General features: G+C 57.4%; 5 protein-coding genes across 5 annotated transcripts; 4 read left to right on the top strand and 1 right to left on the bottom strand.

Annotated features, from left to right (window-relative positions):
* Window positions 1-497: 497 nt before the first annotated feature.
* On the top strand, window positions 498-2,859 carry ACRALDRAFT_1047303 (uncharacterized protein; the record flags this gene model as incomplete). The annotated part of the gene is made up of 4 exons (XM_071015496.1): window positions 498-582; window positions 647-1,001; window positions 1,410-1,667; window positions 1,776-2,859. 4 exons carry the CDS (start codon window positions 498-500, stop codon window positions 2,695-2,697), a joined length of 1,620 nt encoding a protein of 539 aa, XP_070878314.1. The 3' UTR covers window positions 2,698-2,859.
* Window positions 2,860-3,416: 557 nt separating this feature from the next.
* Window positions 3,417-7,343, top strand: ACRALDRAFT_1074348 (uncharacterized protein). Its single transcript, XM_071018237.1, has 3 exons — window positions 3,417-5,403; window positions 5,478-6,122; window positions 6,238-7,343. The coding sequence occupies exons 1-3, from the start codon at window positions 3,541-3,543 to the stop codon at window positions 6,907-6,909; spliced, it is 3,180 nt and encodes a 1,059-aa protein (XP_070878313.1). The 5' UTR covers window positions 3,417-3,540; the 3' UTR covers window positions 6,910-7,343.
* Window positions 7,344-7,598: 255 nt separating this feature from the next.
* On the top strand, window positions 7,599-11,387 carry ACRALDRAFT_2030626 (uncharacterized protein). The gene is made up of 3 exons (XM_071020670.1): window positions 7,599-7,976; window positions 8,371-9,539; window positions 9,605-11,387. Exons 1-3 carry the CDS (start codon window positions 7,835-7,837, stop codon window positions 11,231-11,233), a joined length of 2,940 nt encoding a protein of 979 aa, XP_070878312.1. The 5' UTR covers window positions 7,599-7,834; the 3' UTR covers window positions 11,234-11,387.
* A 689-nt stretch (window positions 11,388-12,076) lies between these two features.
* Window positions 12,077-13,648, top strand: ACRALDRAFT_1028041 (uncharacterized protein; the record flags this gene model as incomplete). Its single annotated transcript, XM_071014832.1, has 2 exons — window positions 12,077-12,214; window positions 12,308-13,648. 2 exons carry the CDS (start codon window positions 12,077-12,079, stop codon window positions 13,646-13,648), a joined length of 1,479 nt encoding a protein of 492 aa, XP_070878311.1.
* A 545-nt stretch (window positions 13,649-14,193) lies between these two features.
* On the bottom strand, window positions 14,194-14,846 carry ACRALDRAFT_2093367 (uncharacterized protein; the record flags this gene model as incomplete). Its single annotated transcript, XM_071022626.1, has 3 exons — window positions 14,194-14,232; window positions 14,306-14,659; window positions 14,778-14,846. 3 exons carry the CDS (start codon window positions 14,844-14,846, stop codon window positions 14,194-14,196), a joined length of 462 nt encoding a protein of 153 aa, XP_070878310.1.
* Between the last annotated feature and the right edge of the window lie 171 nt (window positions 14,847-15,017).

Raw genomic sequence — 15,017 nt, 5'->3', positions numbered from 1 at the left:
ACCAAGCACAAGGGTCGGTCCTCGTAGTCGGTGCTCCAGTCTAGGTGAAGACGAGGTGATCACTTATATAACGAATACATGAGCCAGCTGCACGTTTACTGCTCCTTAACAGAATTCTATCCGGGACAGTACGTACAGAAGCATGGCCTCTCTATCTGGTTTGACTCCGGGGAGGCTAGGTACCAGGTACTTGCCTCGGCCGATTCAACGTTTCACCTGTCGGAAGGAGCCGAACCCATCGGCTTGGTACCTGCCTATTATAATCAGACCTACTCTGGAGAAGAAGAATCGAGATCTTAAGGTGCCCATATGCCCTTTATCCATTGTTCATTTTTCCTCTCTCATTCTACTGTTGCCAGTGCTCAGAGTGGACGGCAATTATCACAACAGACCTCGCGGGCAAGTCTCTTCCTACTCTACCTACTTACAAACGGAGGTTAACTAACGTCTTAGCAGCCTACGGTCTGCCTGGGTATTGACGCCTCTCATCCCCCACGATGGTCTGGCCTTTCTCATCCAACTACCCGGAGCGGAAGGCCAGGGATATCGATGAGGAAACCTTCGATTACATCGTCGTAGGCGGTACGTTAGCCTGCGCCACACGCATCTCAATTATTGCTTTTTGATGACTGCTGACGGCCTCCAGGCGGCACCGCCGGCTGCGTCCTCGCCGCGCGTCTCAGCGAGGAACCTTCCGTTCGCGTGCTTCTTCTCTGTCGCGGCACTGTCGGGGATACATGGTTCTCCCGCATCCCCTTGATCAACCAGGCCATGCAATCAGACGCCCCCCAGGTGACCGCTCTGACATCCGAACCCGACGAGCGATGGGCCGGCCCACCCGTCGTCTCCTACACCTCTGGCGGTCTCGGGGGAGCATCCCGCGTCAACTCGCTTTTGCTCACTCGCGGGGCCCCCGCCAACTACGACCACTGGGCCGAGCTAGGCAACGACCAGTGGTCTTGGCGACATTGCGAACCGTGGTATCGCAAGATGGAGAACGCGTCGCGTTGCTACCCAGGAGCTGAGCATCGCGGGCACGACGGTATAACGCCTTTTGTTTCATTTATATGGCCTCTTGCTAGACGGATCCGATACACCATGGCCTTCATAAGTCTGCTCACGGCGTCCGCTGATTTTTTATCTTGGCAGGGCCTTTGCTGGTGAACCAGATCCCGTCCATCTTCGAGACTGACAAGCAGTGAGTCCCTCACCTCCCATTTCGCTACCATCACTTTTCCTCCTTGTTTCCTTTCCTTCTTCGCAGTAACGACTGCTAATATACCCGCCCGTCCTTCCCGTGACGACAGCTGGGCCGGAGCAGCAAGAGACCTGGGCTTAACTGCCCATAAAGACGGAAACGACCCGCAGGCCCCCGCCATGGGCCTTTTCAACATCGACATCATGATCAGCCAAGACGGCCACCGCCTCTCCGCCATGGAAGCATACTTGCCCGCCTCCCTGGCCCGGGAGCGTAGGGGCCACCTCTTCGTCTGCACTGGCGTGGCCGCTACCAGGGTCGTCATCGACCAGGATACCTCTAGCGTGACGGGTGTGCGGATTATCGACGTCGAGGCCAAGGGGACGGCACGCGAATACCTCGTCAAGGCCAAGAGGGAGGTTGTAGTATCCTGCGGCGCCCTGTTCACCCCCCAGCTGCTCATGCTAAGGTATGTTTCAAGCCAGTCCCCCTTTGTATGAAGGGAAATTCGAAAGCTCTTGTCCTCACTTTTGAAGAAACAATCAATGACTAATTGGTGAAAAACAAACGCGCGTAGTGGTATCGGACCCAGGGACGAGCTCGAAGTCCACGGAATTCCAGTTGTCCGCCATCTGCCTGGTGTCGGTGCCAACCTCAGCGACCACGTGGCCTTTGGCCTGTCCTGCGAGGTCAAGCCTTCCGACTCGTACATTCAGCTCGCCAAGCCGTGGATCTTCCTATGGCACCTCCTTCTTTTTGTCCTCTTTAGGACGGGTCTGCTCGCCTCCCCGCCAACGAAACAGTGCATTTGGGTACGTTCCGATGCGATCGATGACGAGACCATGCAGGTGCGGGCCGGGGGAGGAGGGGAAAATAAGCACGACAACCTGGACGCATCCCGCGTGGAGAATATCCCGGACATTGAGTACATGATGATCGCGACTCCCTTCAGCCACGACTACTCCTGGAGGGGCGGGTACGCGGGTCTTTTCGCGACTCTCGCACGTCCCTTCTCCCGGGGCCGGATTTCCCTGGCGTCGGACGACCCGCTTGCGCTTCCCAAGCTCCACCACCCATTCATCACCGACCCTCGCGACTGGGCTGTGGCCCGCAAGGCGGCACGCTTCGGAATACGGCTCTTTGAGCGTCTCCGCACCAAGGGGTACCCGTCCGCCATGCCCTGGTTCAACGCGCCGGGGATGAAGAGGGGGAGCACGGAAGGCGGCTGGCGAGATGCGAGCGACGATGATATTGACTCATACATCCGCAAGTTCCTCAACGCGTCGCTGCACGTGACGTCGTCGTGTCGCATGGCCGATGAGGCGGATGACGGGGTGGTGGGCCAGGATCTCCGGGTGCATGGGTTCCGGAACCTGCGGGTGGCGGATGCCAGCGTGTTCCCGGCGCTGACGAGCGCTCATACGGTTGCGCCGACGTTCCTGGTTGCCGAGAGGTGTGCTGACTTTATCAAGAAGGATTGGCAGCAAAAGTCGAGCTGATTTAATGCATGGAGGGGAGCGAACCTGGTCATTTCCACTCACAAGGGAGTATAGGTCGCGGGGGATGACTGACCGTACTACATTTATACTATTAATACTTTGCCCACAGAATACCCGATGAGCTGAAGATGAAAGGAACTAATATAATCGCATGTTGGCAGCAATTCGCCAGTGTAGTGCATTCAGTTGTAATGTGTGATCACAAACCAAGGGACCGCTGGGTTGAGGCCTGCTCCGGGAATATCCACGCGGATAGCGAGGTCGTGGCTGACAGCGGGATAGACGTTAGCCTTTACGTTTCTACTTTACGCTGCAAAATATCATAGAACATACCATACCGGCCACCATTATCCATACCTATGTTAGGAGGATCATTGTAGTACGCAACTTCGTACATGGCATGGGTTGACTGCTCACCGAGACGGTTGGCGTTTGAAAAGGGGCGAAGTACCTAGGTACCTATCCAATCTCTCAGTGGGACCTGACTAACCTTTCCCGCTTTGGCCTAGGCCTCGAGGTAATTGGGCCACATGGCTCTAGAGCCCCGCCTAAACAGCAACCGCTCGACGAAGTACAAGGTACAACGGTACTTTTGAGACACAGTATCCGCACAGTCCCAATCTTGTCTCTGGTGGTTCTGACGCAAGGCGACACGAGACAGTACAACACCAACAAGCGGCTTTGTTGCAACCTGTTCTGACATTCGTTACAGCCACAGCCTTCCACTTGTACTCGCCGAAAACAACGCAACAGCCGTCATTCGCTCAAGGTAATCTTGTGGCGTTCTTTCATTTATTCACTGCGTATAGTCCCCCACCAAAGGTCCTCGCATGGCGAACTTCAATGTCGCCAATGGCGAGTAACGACCCCGACCATCAGGAACCTGTCAACAGTCGGCACGACGATTCCCATGATGCTGACACCTCGATCTCCCCTACTCCCCTGTCTCCTCGGGACGCCGCTAAACGATCCCGAGATGTCGTAACGACTGGAAACATCCCAGCCAAGTCCGCCGCCCAGCCGCCAATCGCTTCACCGACATATTCTACTCCCGCACCTGCTCCTCCCGCGCCGTCCTTACCAACCATCCCGGACGGCAACTCGGACGAAGACCTCTCCTCCTCATTCTCCTCCTCCGCCTCTTCATACTCGTCATCTTTCGACTCGGCCGCTCCCCATCCTCCCGCTACGCCCAACGGCACGTCGCCCGCTCCTCCATCCCCTACGCCGTCCAAGCCTACTCCACCGAACAAGAAGAATCAAGAAGGGAACTCGGCGATACCCAGGAAGTCCTCCGCCTCCGCATCTATCGCTATCAAGTCACCCACACGTGGTCGCGTTCGAAGGCTGTCTGCCGTCGACATGCAGCAGCTGGCTTCCGAGGCCGAGTCTCTTCCGATTGCCGTCTTCCACGAGGAAGAAACTCCTCTCGACCTCGACCGAAGCCGCCCACGAACCCAAAACCCATGCCTACTCCCCGCCGACCAACTAAAGTCCGGCCAATCCATGCCCCGCCCCAACAAATTCACTCAACCTGTCCCTGCGAGACTCGATAGGGGGAGGGACGCGCGAGCTTCCGACCTTTGGTCTCGGACCAGACCGGGAAGGACGTCGTCGACGCCTCCAGGAAACAGAAAGTCGCAAACTACCCACGGGTCGTCCCCTCGCCGAAACTCGGTCAATCCCTCCGCCCGACCACCCGCCTCAAAACTCGGGCCCAACTTTCTCCACCCCAATGCCGACGACCAAGCGACTCGCCCGTTCTCGAGACATGGCCCTCGGCCGCCACCGATATCGACCGCACAACCACAGCAGCCGCGACCATTCCAGTCTTCCGCACAGTCAGGCCTGAGCCTGCCCTCCCCGATGCCGCCGTCGATTCCGCTCCCTCCCATGTCGATACCCACACATCTTCAGCTTGAGCTGTCTACTGAACGGCCCAGTCCGTTGTACATTCACACGTCCCATGTCAATGATATCCCTTTCGAATCCACCGCCGTCAAGCTGGAACGCCTCAAGAACGTCCTCCTCCTCCCGCTCCACCTCGAGCGCGCCCTAAACTTTGGCACCCTCGCCTGCCTCGACGCCTGGCTCTACAACTTTACCATTCTCCCGATACGGTTCTGCCTGGCCGTAGGCGTGCTGATCAAGTGGTGGTGCTACCTCATCGTCAAGGAGGCAAAGTGGGCCGTCCGCTACGTCTGGCACGGCCTGGGAAGAGTCTGGTCCAGGGGCAAGGGGGCCCGCCGTGACTCGGAACTCCACCCTTGCGCGGACTGTGACGGCCAAGGCGTGTCGGGACGGGCCCGAAGTCAACGTGAGACAAGTCATTCCCAGGACATGCTTTTGACGCAAGAGGAGAGGCTCCGTGCGACACAAGGCGTATCCTCCCTGCGTCTACGCCTAGACACCAAGACAGCTGCTGCTATGAGCAATGGCCACGCTGCCGATTCTTCCGCTCAACACAAGGGTGCCCACTACAAGGGCCATGAACATCACCGTCACTGGGGCCATGGGATCTTCAGGCACCGGAGGACCAAGTCGCTGCCTTCCAACCTGACCAATATGCACAAGGCCGATATCCTGTTGGGCGGTGTCATTATCCTCAGCTCCCTCTTTCTTATGAAGCTCGATGCGAGCCGCATGTATCATGTCATCCGGGGACAGGACGCCATCAAGCTCTACGTCATTTACAACGTTCTCGAGGTACGATTGTGGCTCCCCGTTCGAACATACAAACACCTAGATCCTTCTGGCTGACCCTACCTACCCATGCACAGGTTGGAGATCGGCTCCTGTCTGCCCTCGGCCAGGACGTATTCGAGTGTCTCCTCAGTACGGAGACGGTTTCCCGAACACCCGCCGGACGATCCAAGGTCCTGATGCCCGCGGGCCTCTTCCTGCTCGCGCTGACGTACAACATCATCCACTCGGTCGCGCTCTACTACCAAGTCATCACCCTCAACGTGGCCGTCAACTCGTACTCGAACGCGCTCCTGACGCTACTCCTGTCGAACCAGTTTGTCGAGGTCAAGAGCACCGTGTTCAAGCGGTTCGAGAAGGACAACCTGTTCCAGCTGACGTGCGCCGACATTGCCGAGCGGTTCCAGCTGTGGCTCATGATCTTCATCATTGGCATGCGCAACGTGGTCGAAGTCGGAGGCCTGTCCATACCGGGCACCAGTGGCGACACGAGGGCCACCAGCACGAAGCCGCTTCATAGCCCGTCCATCCTGCCGCACAGCTTTACCGTGTTGCCGTCGTGGATATGGTCGGGCGAGGTGCTCTCCCCGTTTCTGATTGTCATTGGCAGCGAGATTCTCGTCGATACCATCAAGCACGCCTACATTAACAAGTTTAACAAGATCAAGCCGACCTTTTACAGCCGTATTCTCGATATTTTGTCCAAGGATTACTATACGAATGTGAGTTTCTTTTTTTTTTCCTTCCTTTCCCATTCCCTCCTGCATTCCTCAGCGCCCGTTTCCCATCCCTTCTCCTGGCTCTTTCACTTTGCTTTCATCTGACACTCCCGTCTAGGCATTCGACACGCCAAGTCTTACCCGCCGGGTAGGGCTCGCCGTCGCGCCTCTTTCGTGCCTGTTCATTCGGTCGTCGATCCAAACCTACCACATGTTCCTGTCGAGTCACGTGTCCAACCCGATTGTCGAGTCGACGCAGACGTCTCTATCGGCGGCGTCGGCCACGCCCTCGTCACCTGCGATGCTCGCGGCGCTCGACAGACTCGACACCCTCCTCCGGGATGCCCTGGGTCGGTCGGTCTACGGGTATCCGTACGGACGGCCGAGCGGACTGGGGCGGGGGTGGCTGGATTGGACGACGGACGACGTCATCGCAGCCGCGACCATGCTCGTGGTGTTCTTCATCGCGTTTCTGGTCCTGCTCATCATCAAAATCCTCCTCGGCATGGCTCTCCTTCGCTATTCGAGGAACCGGTACGAGAAGATGAAGGTCAGGGAGCATCTCATCGCCACGGGCCAGACCACGCCCGAGTCGTATGCTGCCGAGGGGAAAAGGCTGGGTGGCTACGGGCATATCGAAGTCACGGAGGATAAGCGGAGGTGGATCCATGCGGACAAGGACGAGGGGCTCAAGGGGAAGGGGCGGCCTGACAAGTCGGAGAAGAAGCCGCCCGACGAGGAATATCAGGGCGTGCAGAGGTATGAGATGGTTACGAGGCGGATTTGGTAGGCGTTTTATTATTATTCCATCGGCATGCGTCCCTGTTGTCGCAGGGGTAGAATTCGTTGTGATGTAGGTTCTATATTTCGTATCGATCTGACCCTTGGATCATTGTCATGGAGGGGCCAGGATAGTCGGTGAAGGCTAGACGTCGCAACTGGACCCAATGTCTGCGCCCGTGTCTGCGGCCGCAACCCGACCAAGCCACGGGATGGAGGCTGGTTGGCTAGAATCTGACCTGCATTGGTTGCGCATCCCGCACCACCTACGCGATCTGCGAGGTCCCATCGGCTTCCAGAAGGGGTCACGGAGACTGGCCGCTCTTTATGGCGGTGGGGTGAGGACTGTCTCATCGAAGGGCAAACGAAGACGTGTCGTGGCTGGCTGCGTCGTCACTTGAGACTGTCTGGATGGACGATGGGAGATTGGCGGCATCGGATCACAAGAACAGGTCAGGCTCACGTTGGACCTAATACATTACGACTATGAAAGAGTAACACCATAATATCAACAATGGGGCACAGAACGGGATGTATGAACAGGGGCGGGCCAGGCCAGGCCGTCGATGCCGCTCGCCTTGGTCATGTGCCTTTCCGGCTCCGTTCCGGTCTGGAGGTTGATCGATCGATGTATTAAAAGAAGGTCGGTCCCGTCCCGTCCCTATTCCTCGCCCTGACACTCTTCTGTCCTTGGCTTCTGATTTTAACTTTATTTTATTCTATTTCCGTAATTTCATTATTTTCCCGTCTTTGGTTTCCATCTCGGCCCGCCAGCATCGTTGACCAACCGTCGCGGCATGACAATCGACCAAGCACAACAGGGCATAGTCATCCGGCCTATAGCACCACAGTCGGAACCATGGGAAATTCACAGTAATGCGACTCCTCACAGGAGAGAGAGCAAGGTGGTTGAGGTCGGGAGCCCTCCGAGGGTGATGCGTGTGACCAGAAGAGGAACTGGCACGTGGATCAGAGTGCAAGAAGGTGAAGATGGCAATTGTCACGGTTGCCAGGAAATCCAAGAGAAGGAGAGGAACGGGGTGAAGGGGGTGTATGGCCAGAAGACTGGTAACAGTGGTAAGATTTGTGCCTTTCTGTCTTGCAGTCAGTACAGTCAGTACAGTGGGTGGCGTGACTGTACAGCGTCTACAGGCGGTAGAAGGACCCGTTATAGCGCCCTGTGGCCCCGCCTGGCAGCGACCTAGGCACCTGGTCCACTAGCCGCAGCAGCCACCCCGCTGGAGCTACAGTGGAGCAGCCAGTGTCCAGCCCACCAATCATGCCAGGGGCGCATTCCGTCATCTACGCCAAACAAACCGGTCTCGGACCTCAATTTCCTCCCTTCCTACTCCATATACATTTTTCACAAACATCTTAGACTTGCTTCTTGCTTCCTTTTTTTTCTTTGCCTCAGAACCATGCCGTGAAGCTGTGCTGACCAACATCTTCGCCTCTCCTCCCCCGTTTAAAGGCATCGGCGCGAGGTTCGTTCGTCTCGAGGATAGCAGCCATCAGAATTGCTCCGACGGCGACGAGTCCGACTCCGAATCTGATCCAGCCAAAGACGACGACTACGACGACTACGACGACTCCGAGGACGACGACAGCAGCGACAAATCCAGCGAGATGCCTTCCACTCTCATGGGCTCCGACCTCTCCGACACGGATGACTGCCCCCAGGCCAGACCAGACCTCGTCCACAACCTGAGGCACGACAGCTCCGTCCTCTGTCTTGCCGTCTGCCACCAGACAGAATCCGTCTACGCAGGCACCCACGATGGCGAGATTGTCGTCTGGTCCCTCGCCACCTTCCAGCAGGTCGGCAGGGTCCAGGCCCACAAACGCAGCGTCCTCAGCCTCTTCCTTTCCCCCGACGGCTCCATGCTCTTCTCCAGCGCCGGCGACCCCATCATCAACGTCTGGTGCCCTTCCTCCCTGGCCCGGCTGTACGAGATTTACAGCACCTACGACGTCGGCGACATCTTCTCCGTCGCCTACAGCGGCCAGCACGACACGCTCTACATCGGCGCCCAGAACACCTCCATCCAGTGGGTGAACCTCCGAGACCCCAGGAACCGCACCATCCACGACGCCCCGACCCATCCCGACCGGAGGAACCACCGCTTCTTCGATTCCCGAGCCATCGGCGGCGCCTCTACCCCGCGGCGCAGCGATGAACGCTGTGCCCTGACCCCCCGCGCCGAAAAAGTCGTCGAGATACCCCCCGGGGCCGTCCAGATGTTCGCCCACTACGGCTACGTCTACACCATGCTCGTCGCCAAGGGTCCCACCGTCCTCGTCGACGATGACGAAGAGGTCCTGATCTCCGGTGGTGGCGACGGCACCATCAAGCTCTGGAGGCTTGGCAATAAGGGCAGCAACCAGGAAGCAGATAAGGACGATCGAGAACCCGGACTGGACGAACTCATGGTGCTCGGCACCGACGACGCCGAGTCTGTCATGTCCCTGGCGGTCGACGGTTCGTTCCTGTACGCCGGGAAGCTCCGCGGTATCATCGAGCTGTGGGATCTCGACACCCGGTCCAAGCTGCGCGTCATCAAGGGCCACAAGGGCGACGTCATGAGTCTGCAGATGGGCTGGGGATATTTGTTCAGCGCCGCCTGTACTGGGACAGCCAGTGTACGTTCTCCTCGTTATGTTTTATGTGTACCTGAATTTCCCAGGCCGTTGTTAATTCCACGCAGAAACACAGCACCGTCCACTACGGCGAATACCAAACCGCCCAGGCCGAACACGTGAGCCAGAAATACCAGTGTCTCGCCCGCTGGAAAGCCCATGGCGGCAAAATCCTGTCCTCCATCGCCACGACCTTCCACGGAAGACAATACTACATCACCGCCGCCAACGACAAGGACGTCTCCATCTGGCGCATCGACGGCTCGTCGGCCGCCCAGCAGAGAGAGGCCCAAGAGACCGAGGACGTCATGATCACGGCCCTGCAGGAATTCGTCTCCTTCAAGACCATCTCCTCTCGCCCCGAGTTCGCCGAAGACTGCCACCGCGGCGCCACCTTCCTCGGTTCCCTCTTTAAGCGGCTGGGCGGCCAGGTCGACATGCTCGGCACCTCGAGCAGCCCCTACAACCCCGTGGTCCTGGCGCGGTTCAGCGGCACGCTGCAACCCCCCGAGAAGCGCAAGAGGATCCTGTTCTACGGCCACTACGACGTCGTCCCGGCCGACCAGAAGAAGAGCACGTGGGCCACCGACCCGTTCCAGATGACGGGCATCAACGGCTACCTGTACGGCCGAGGCGTGAGCGATAACAAGGGTCCCATCATGGCCGCCCTCTTCGCCGTCACCGACCTGGTGCAGGCCAAGGGGCTCGACAACGACATCATCTTCCTCATCGAGGGTGAGGAGGAGTCGGCGTCCCGCGGCCTCAAGGAGACGGTGCGCCGCAACAAGGACCTCATCGGCAACGTCGACTACATCCTACTGGCGAATAGCTACTGGCTGGATGACGAGGTGCCCTGCCTCACCTACGGCCTGCGGGGCGTCCTGCACGCCACCGTGTGTGTAGAGTCGCCGCACCCGGACCTCCATTCCGGCGTCGACGGTTCGCACATGAACGACGAGCCCCTATCCGACCTCACCTCGGTGCTGTCGAAGCTCAAGGGTCCGGGGAACCAGGTCCTGATCCCGGGTATCTACGACGACGTGTTACCCGCCACGGAAGAGGAAGAAGCCCGCTACGACGAGATTGCGCGGCTCCTGATGAAGCGCAACCCGGAGAAAGGCGGGCCCCCGAGCGCCGAGAAGATCAAGCAGGCGCTGATGGCCCGGTGGCGCGAGCCCAACCTGACCATCCACCGGTACAAGGTCTCCGGGCCCGAAGGGAGCCTGGTCAGCCGCCACGCCAGCGCGCACATCAGCCTCCGCCTCGTCCCGCGCCAGGAAGTCGACGACGTGGCGGCCCAGCTCATCTTGTATTTGGAATCCGAGTTTGCAAAGCTCGAGTCGAACAACACCATGACCATCCGGATCGACAACAAGGCCGAGCCATGGCTGGGGAACCCGCACAACGAGATCTTCCGGACGCTCGAGGAGGCTGTGATGAAGGCGTGGGCGTCGGTGTTTCAAAGAGGAGGGGAGGGGAACACCGCGGACGACGAGGTCCCGAAGAGGCCGTTGTATATCCGCGAGGGGGGTTCGATCCCGGCCATCCGCTTCCTGGAAAAGGAGTTTGGGGCACCGGCCGCACATTTACCCTGCGGTCAGGCCAGCGATTCGGCCCATTTGGACAACGAGCGGTTGCGGGTGCTGAACTTGATGAAGAGCAGGGAGATTTTCGCCATGGTCTTTGCGCAGTTATAACGGATGGTCGGTTGCCTTGGCTGAGCGGTGATGGAAATAGTTGGATGCATTGATACCCAATGAGTGTTGTTCTTTGCTTAGAGTCTGCTACTGAGTGAGGCCTTCGAATTGATGTGTAACGGTGTAAGTCGGAGATCCTGTCTTCAGGTTGGTAGGTACGTACCATATAACCCCTGTTTTATTGTGTTTAAGGTACTGTCGCGGTTTACCCTTTTAGGAAATTCCAAAAGGTTCATCGAACGTACCTTTACTAACAGCACCTACAGAAGTATAACGTATAACGTATTCGTATATTAATATCCTGGATCCGATTCTAATCGCTAGTTAATACCAGGTTCGAATAGTAAAAATACTAGCCAAATAACTATCCGACCCTCGAGCTGTCTTAAAAAGAGAACAAGGACGAGGGCAAACGAGGGTAAGGACGATATTATGTTATGTTGTTAAGGAGCTATAAAGTGGACTAGCAGGGTACTTAGTTCCCTGGTTTGGTATATCTAAAACCCTGTTTTTTATATAGAAAACGCCTGCTTTTGATGTATCTACATGTACTCTATCCGATCATTTCTGTGATGCTATTGGTTTATTTGGATCCGCAAGTACACCACACATAATTAAACAGGGGTTAGGGTGTACCTTCGGTACTAAGCAGAGGTACCTAGGTACCTATCGATTACCTTATCTTATCTGCTTATCGTTATCGGCGTTATCGGAGCTATCACCCTTATCCACCTGGAGGGAATAACGGATTCACGATGCTCCTCTCATCACATGTCGTCTCCCATATACTGTAATATATCGTCCAAGAATATCAACCGCTTAGAAATCTCCCCGTCGTTCAATATGGAATACAAACTACAAAGACCGCCAGGGTCGAAAATCAAACCTCGTCTCATCATCCATGGCGGCGCAGGTAACATTACGCCCGCCAACCTCCCGCCCGCGCGGTATCGCGAATACCGCTCCTCGCTCCTCTCTATCGTGCGTCTACTTTATATTCCTCATCTCGAGTTATATTACCATTTCTTTCATCATATCACGACCTACTAACTGTCCCACCCTTCCCCGACGCAGGTCTGTAAAGCCAATACCTACATGACGACGCCCATACAGTCCTCCAACGACACGCTTTCGCAGCAACCACGCCTCCCCTCTGCCTTGGATACGGCAGCGTACGCCGTAACGCTCCTCGAAGATGACCCCCTCTTCAATAGCGGCCGCGGTGCCGTCTTCACCCGCGACGGCGTCGTCGAACTCGAAGCCAGCGTCATGGTATCCCGCGGGCGCGCCAAGCGCTGCGTCGCCGTATCCGGGATTCGGACGGTGCGCAACCCCATCCTGCTCGCAAAGGCGATGCTTGAACACGGCGACCAAGACCTTCGACCTCGAGCGTCCGGGAGCCGCGCCGCCGCAACTGGTAATGATAGTCGTGAACGCGGAGAAGGACCATCGCTAGACGTACCGTCCGCACAGGGACACACGCACCTGCACGGCGTCGAGCTGACGGCCACCCTGGCGGAGAGATACGGCCTGCCGCTGGTGGACGAGGAATACTTCTTCACCGAACGACGGTGGGAGGAACATCGGCGCGCCTTGGAGCGGGAGGAGAAGACAGGGGACGGACGAGGGGCGGCAGCCACGTGGAGTGCGGATGAATACCTCCCTCAGGGGACGTGTGGAGCGGTGGCGTTGGACGAAGATGGCGTCGTCTGTGTCGCCACGAGCACCGGCGGCATGACGAACAAACTGACGGGGCGGATCGGGGATACCCCGGCGGTCGGCGCCGGGTTCTGGGCGGGCGAGTGGGACGATGAACCGACAATGGTAACACCTGGGAGAAGCGCCACGGCGGGTGATTGGACGCATCATGTCTCCCTCGGTGCCGTGGCCTTGGGCGGTGCCTTGCAATGGTTCCTAGCCGATTGCCTCCCTTCTCCCTGGGCATCCTGGACACCCTACGACCCCGTCCCGTCGCCCCACACCACGACGACAAGGTCGTTTGGCGCATCCGGCACGGGGAACGGGGACTCATTCTTGCGTGTGGCCGCCGTACGGAGCGTGGCGGCGCGAGCGCAATGGAAGCCGGAACCCAGCGCCAAGGCGTTGACCGCCGTTACGGGCCAAGGGGGCGAGTTGCAGCGCAGCGCTGGAGATCGATGGGGGACCACGGGCGAAGGGCAGGGCGGCATGATCGGTATAGAGTCCACCGTGCTTCGCGATTCACATGGCGACATCATCGGGGCGGCGTCGGAGCTTCTGCAGGATTTCAACTGCGGAGGCATGTTTCGGGCTTGGATTGACAATGACGGGCGGGCTAGGGCGAGGATGTGGAGGGACGGTGAAGTGCTCGATCCATCAATTCGGCAGCTAGAGGAGGCGATCGAGGAAGTGGCTGACTGGATTAGCAACAAGTAAGCGTATTTAGAGACGGGAGACAACGTAGAGTGCGAGAACAGAACTGGATTAGAGAACGAAGCTTTCTATACCGCCCGCCCCATTCGCCTGCCTATATGTTTTGCCCATCGAGGAGACCATTGTTTTGTCTGTCCTCGTACATCAACCAGCCTCTGGCGGCTAGACGAAGTGTTTCCCGTCGGAAATGTTCCGTCGTCACCTCTTCTTCCGCGTCAAACCCACGTTCCTCAGTCAGCAGCAACTTTGGTTGTCGCTGATTTTTTATACATCGCCGTTCCCGCCGATCAATTTATAATACATGGAACGCCTCGCCTGGTATGCAAATGGTTGGGAGATTAAATTCGTGATGGGATAGTGAACACAAGAGTCGGCCCGCGTGGCAGACTGACTGAAAAAAGTAGACGTGCAGAGCAGACGTGGAGAGGGGTGGGTGAGACTCGGTAATCGGGTCGTATCGTGTCGGGTCGTCGGAGGTCAGACCTGCCGGTGTCGTCTTTTGAGTATTTCGAATAAAGGTAGGGCACTTTGCGTCGTATTCATACCCTTTACGCCAGTTGATGCTCCTGTGGAGGTGGTTGAGGGATCTGCATCACACGTTGGATTAGCCTTGGCTCCTAATGGCGCACTTCGACCAGAAATCACTCGAAAAGGACTCACCTCCAACTTTGTGCTTTCCGCAAACATCTTCTGGAACCCGATACCGACACCCTCGATGACCGCGAGAAGAATACCGCAGGTGATGGCGCCGTTCCGAGCAGACTTGTAGCCGCCACGAATGGCGAGGGCACCACCCGTCAAGAATCCCGTGATGATGGAGTTCCACGGATCCTCCTTCTTCCTGACACCCTTGACGGCACAGTCAAAGGTGCCGAAGAGACCGCCAAAGACGCCAAAGTTGCCGCCTAACACGGGGGCACGCATCTTGATGGCTGTGATGGCGCCGATCCGCCGCTCGCCGTAGGGGGAGTTGCGGAAACCCTTGATACCGTGCCATACTGCGCCGCCGATAGCCTAGCAGAAGTTAGTGATTAGCTTTCACACCGAGAGTGAAGCGCATCAAGGGAAAAAAATCGTCGCCAAGGGCAGCGCGCGATCATAAAGTGAGATGTCGGCAAACGAAAGAACATACACCCATGGAGAAAGCACCGCCAAAGTCATTGAGAATGACCCAGGGGCAGGGGTCCCGTGTGTGATCCATGGCTGTGTATTAAGAGGACGGTTGTAACGACTGGATGGGCCGTGGCGGGAGAAGAGGATGGTGTTCGAGGTGGACGACGCGATAAGATGTTGATGATGGTGATGGAATGTCACGGAACGGAGTCGCGATGATTTTTTCCCCTTGGCCTTGGCGGCTTTTCGGATGTTCCGA

This window comes from Sodiomyces alcalophilus (assembly GCF_042370955.1).
Source record: "Sodiomyces alcalophilus JCM 7366 unplaced genomic scaffold ACRALscaffold_1, whole genome shotgun sequence".
In the NCBI taxonomy this organism is placed as follows: domain Eukaryota; kingdom Fungi; phylum Ascomycota; class Sordariomycetes; order Glomerellales; family Plectosphaerellaceae; genus Sodiomyces; species Sodiomyces alcalophilus.
The sequence above is the reverse complement of the archived record's forward strand: the minus strand, read 5'-3'. Positions and strand labels throughout refer to the sequence as shown.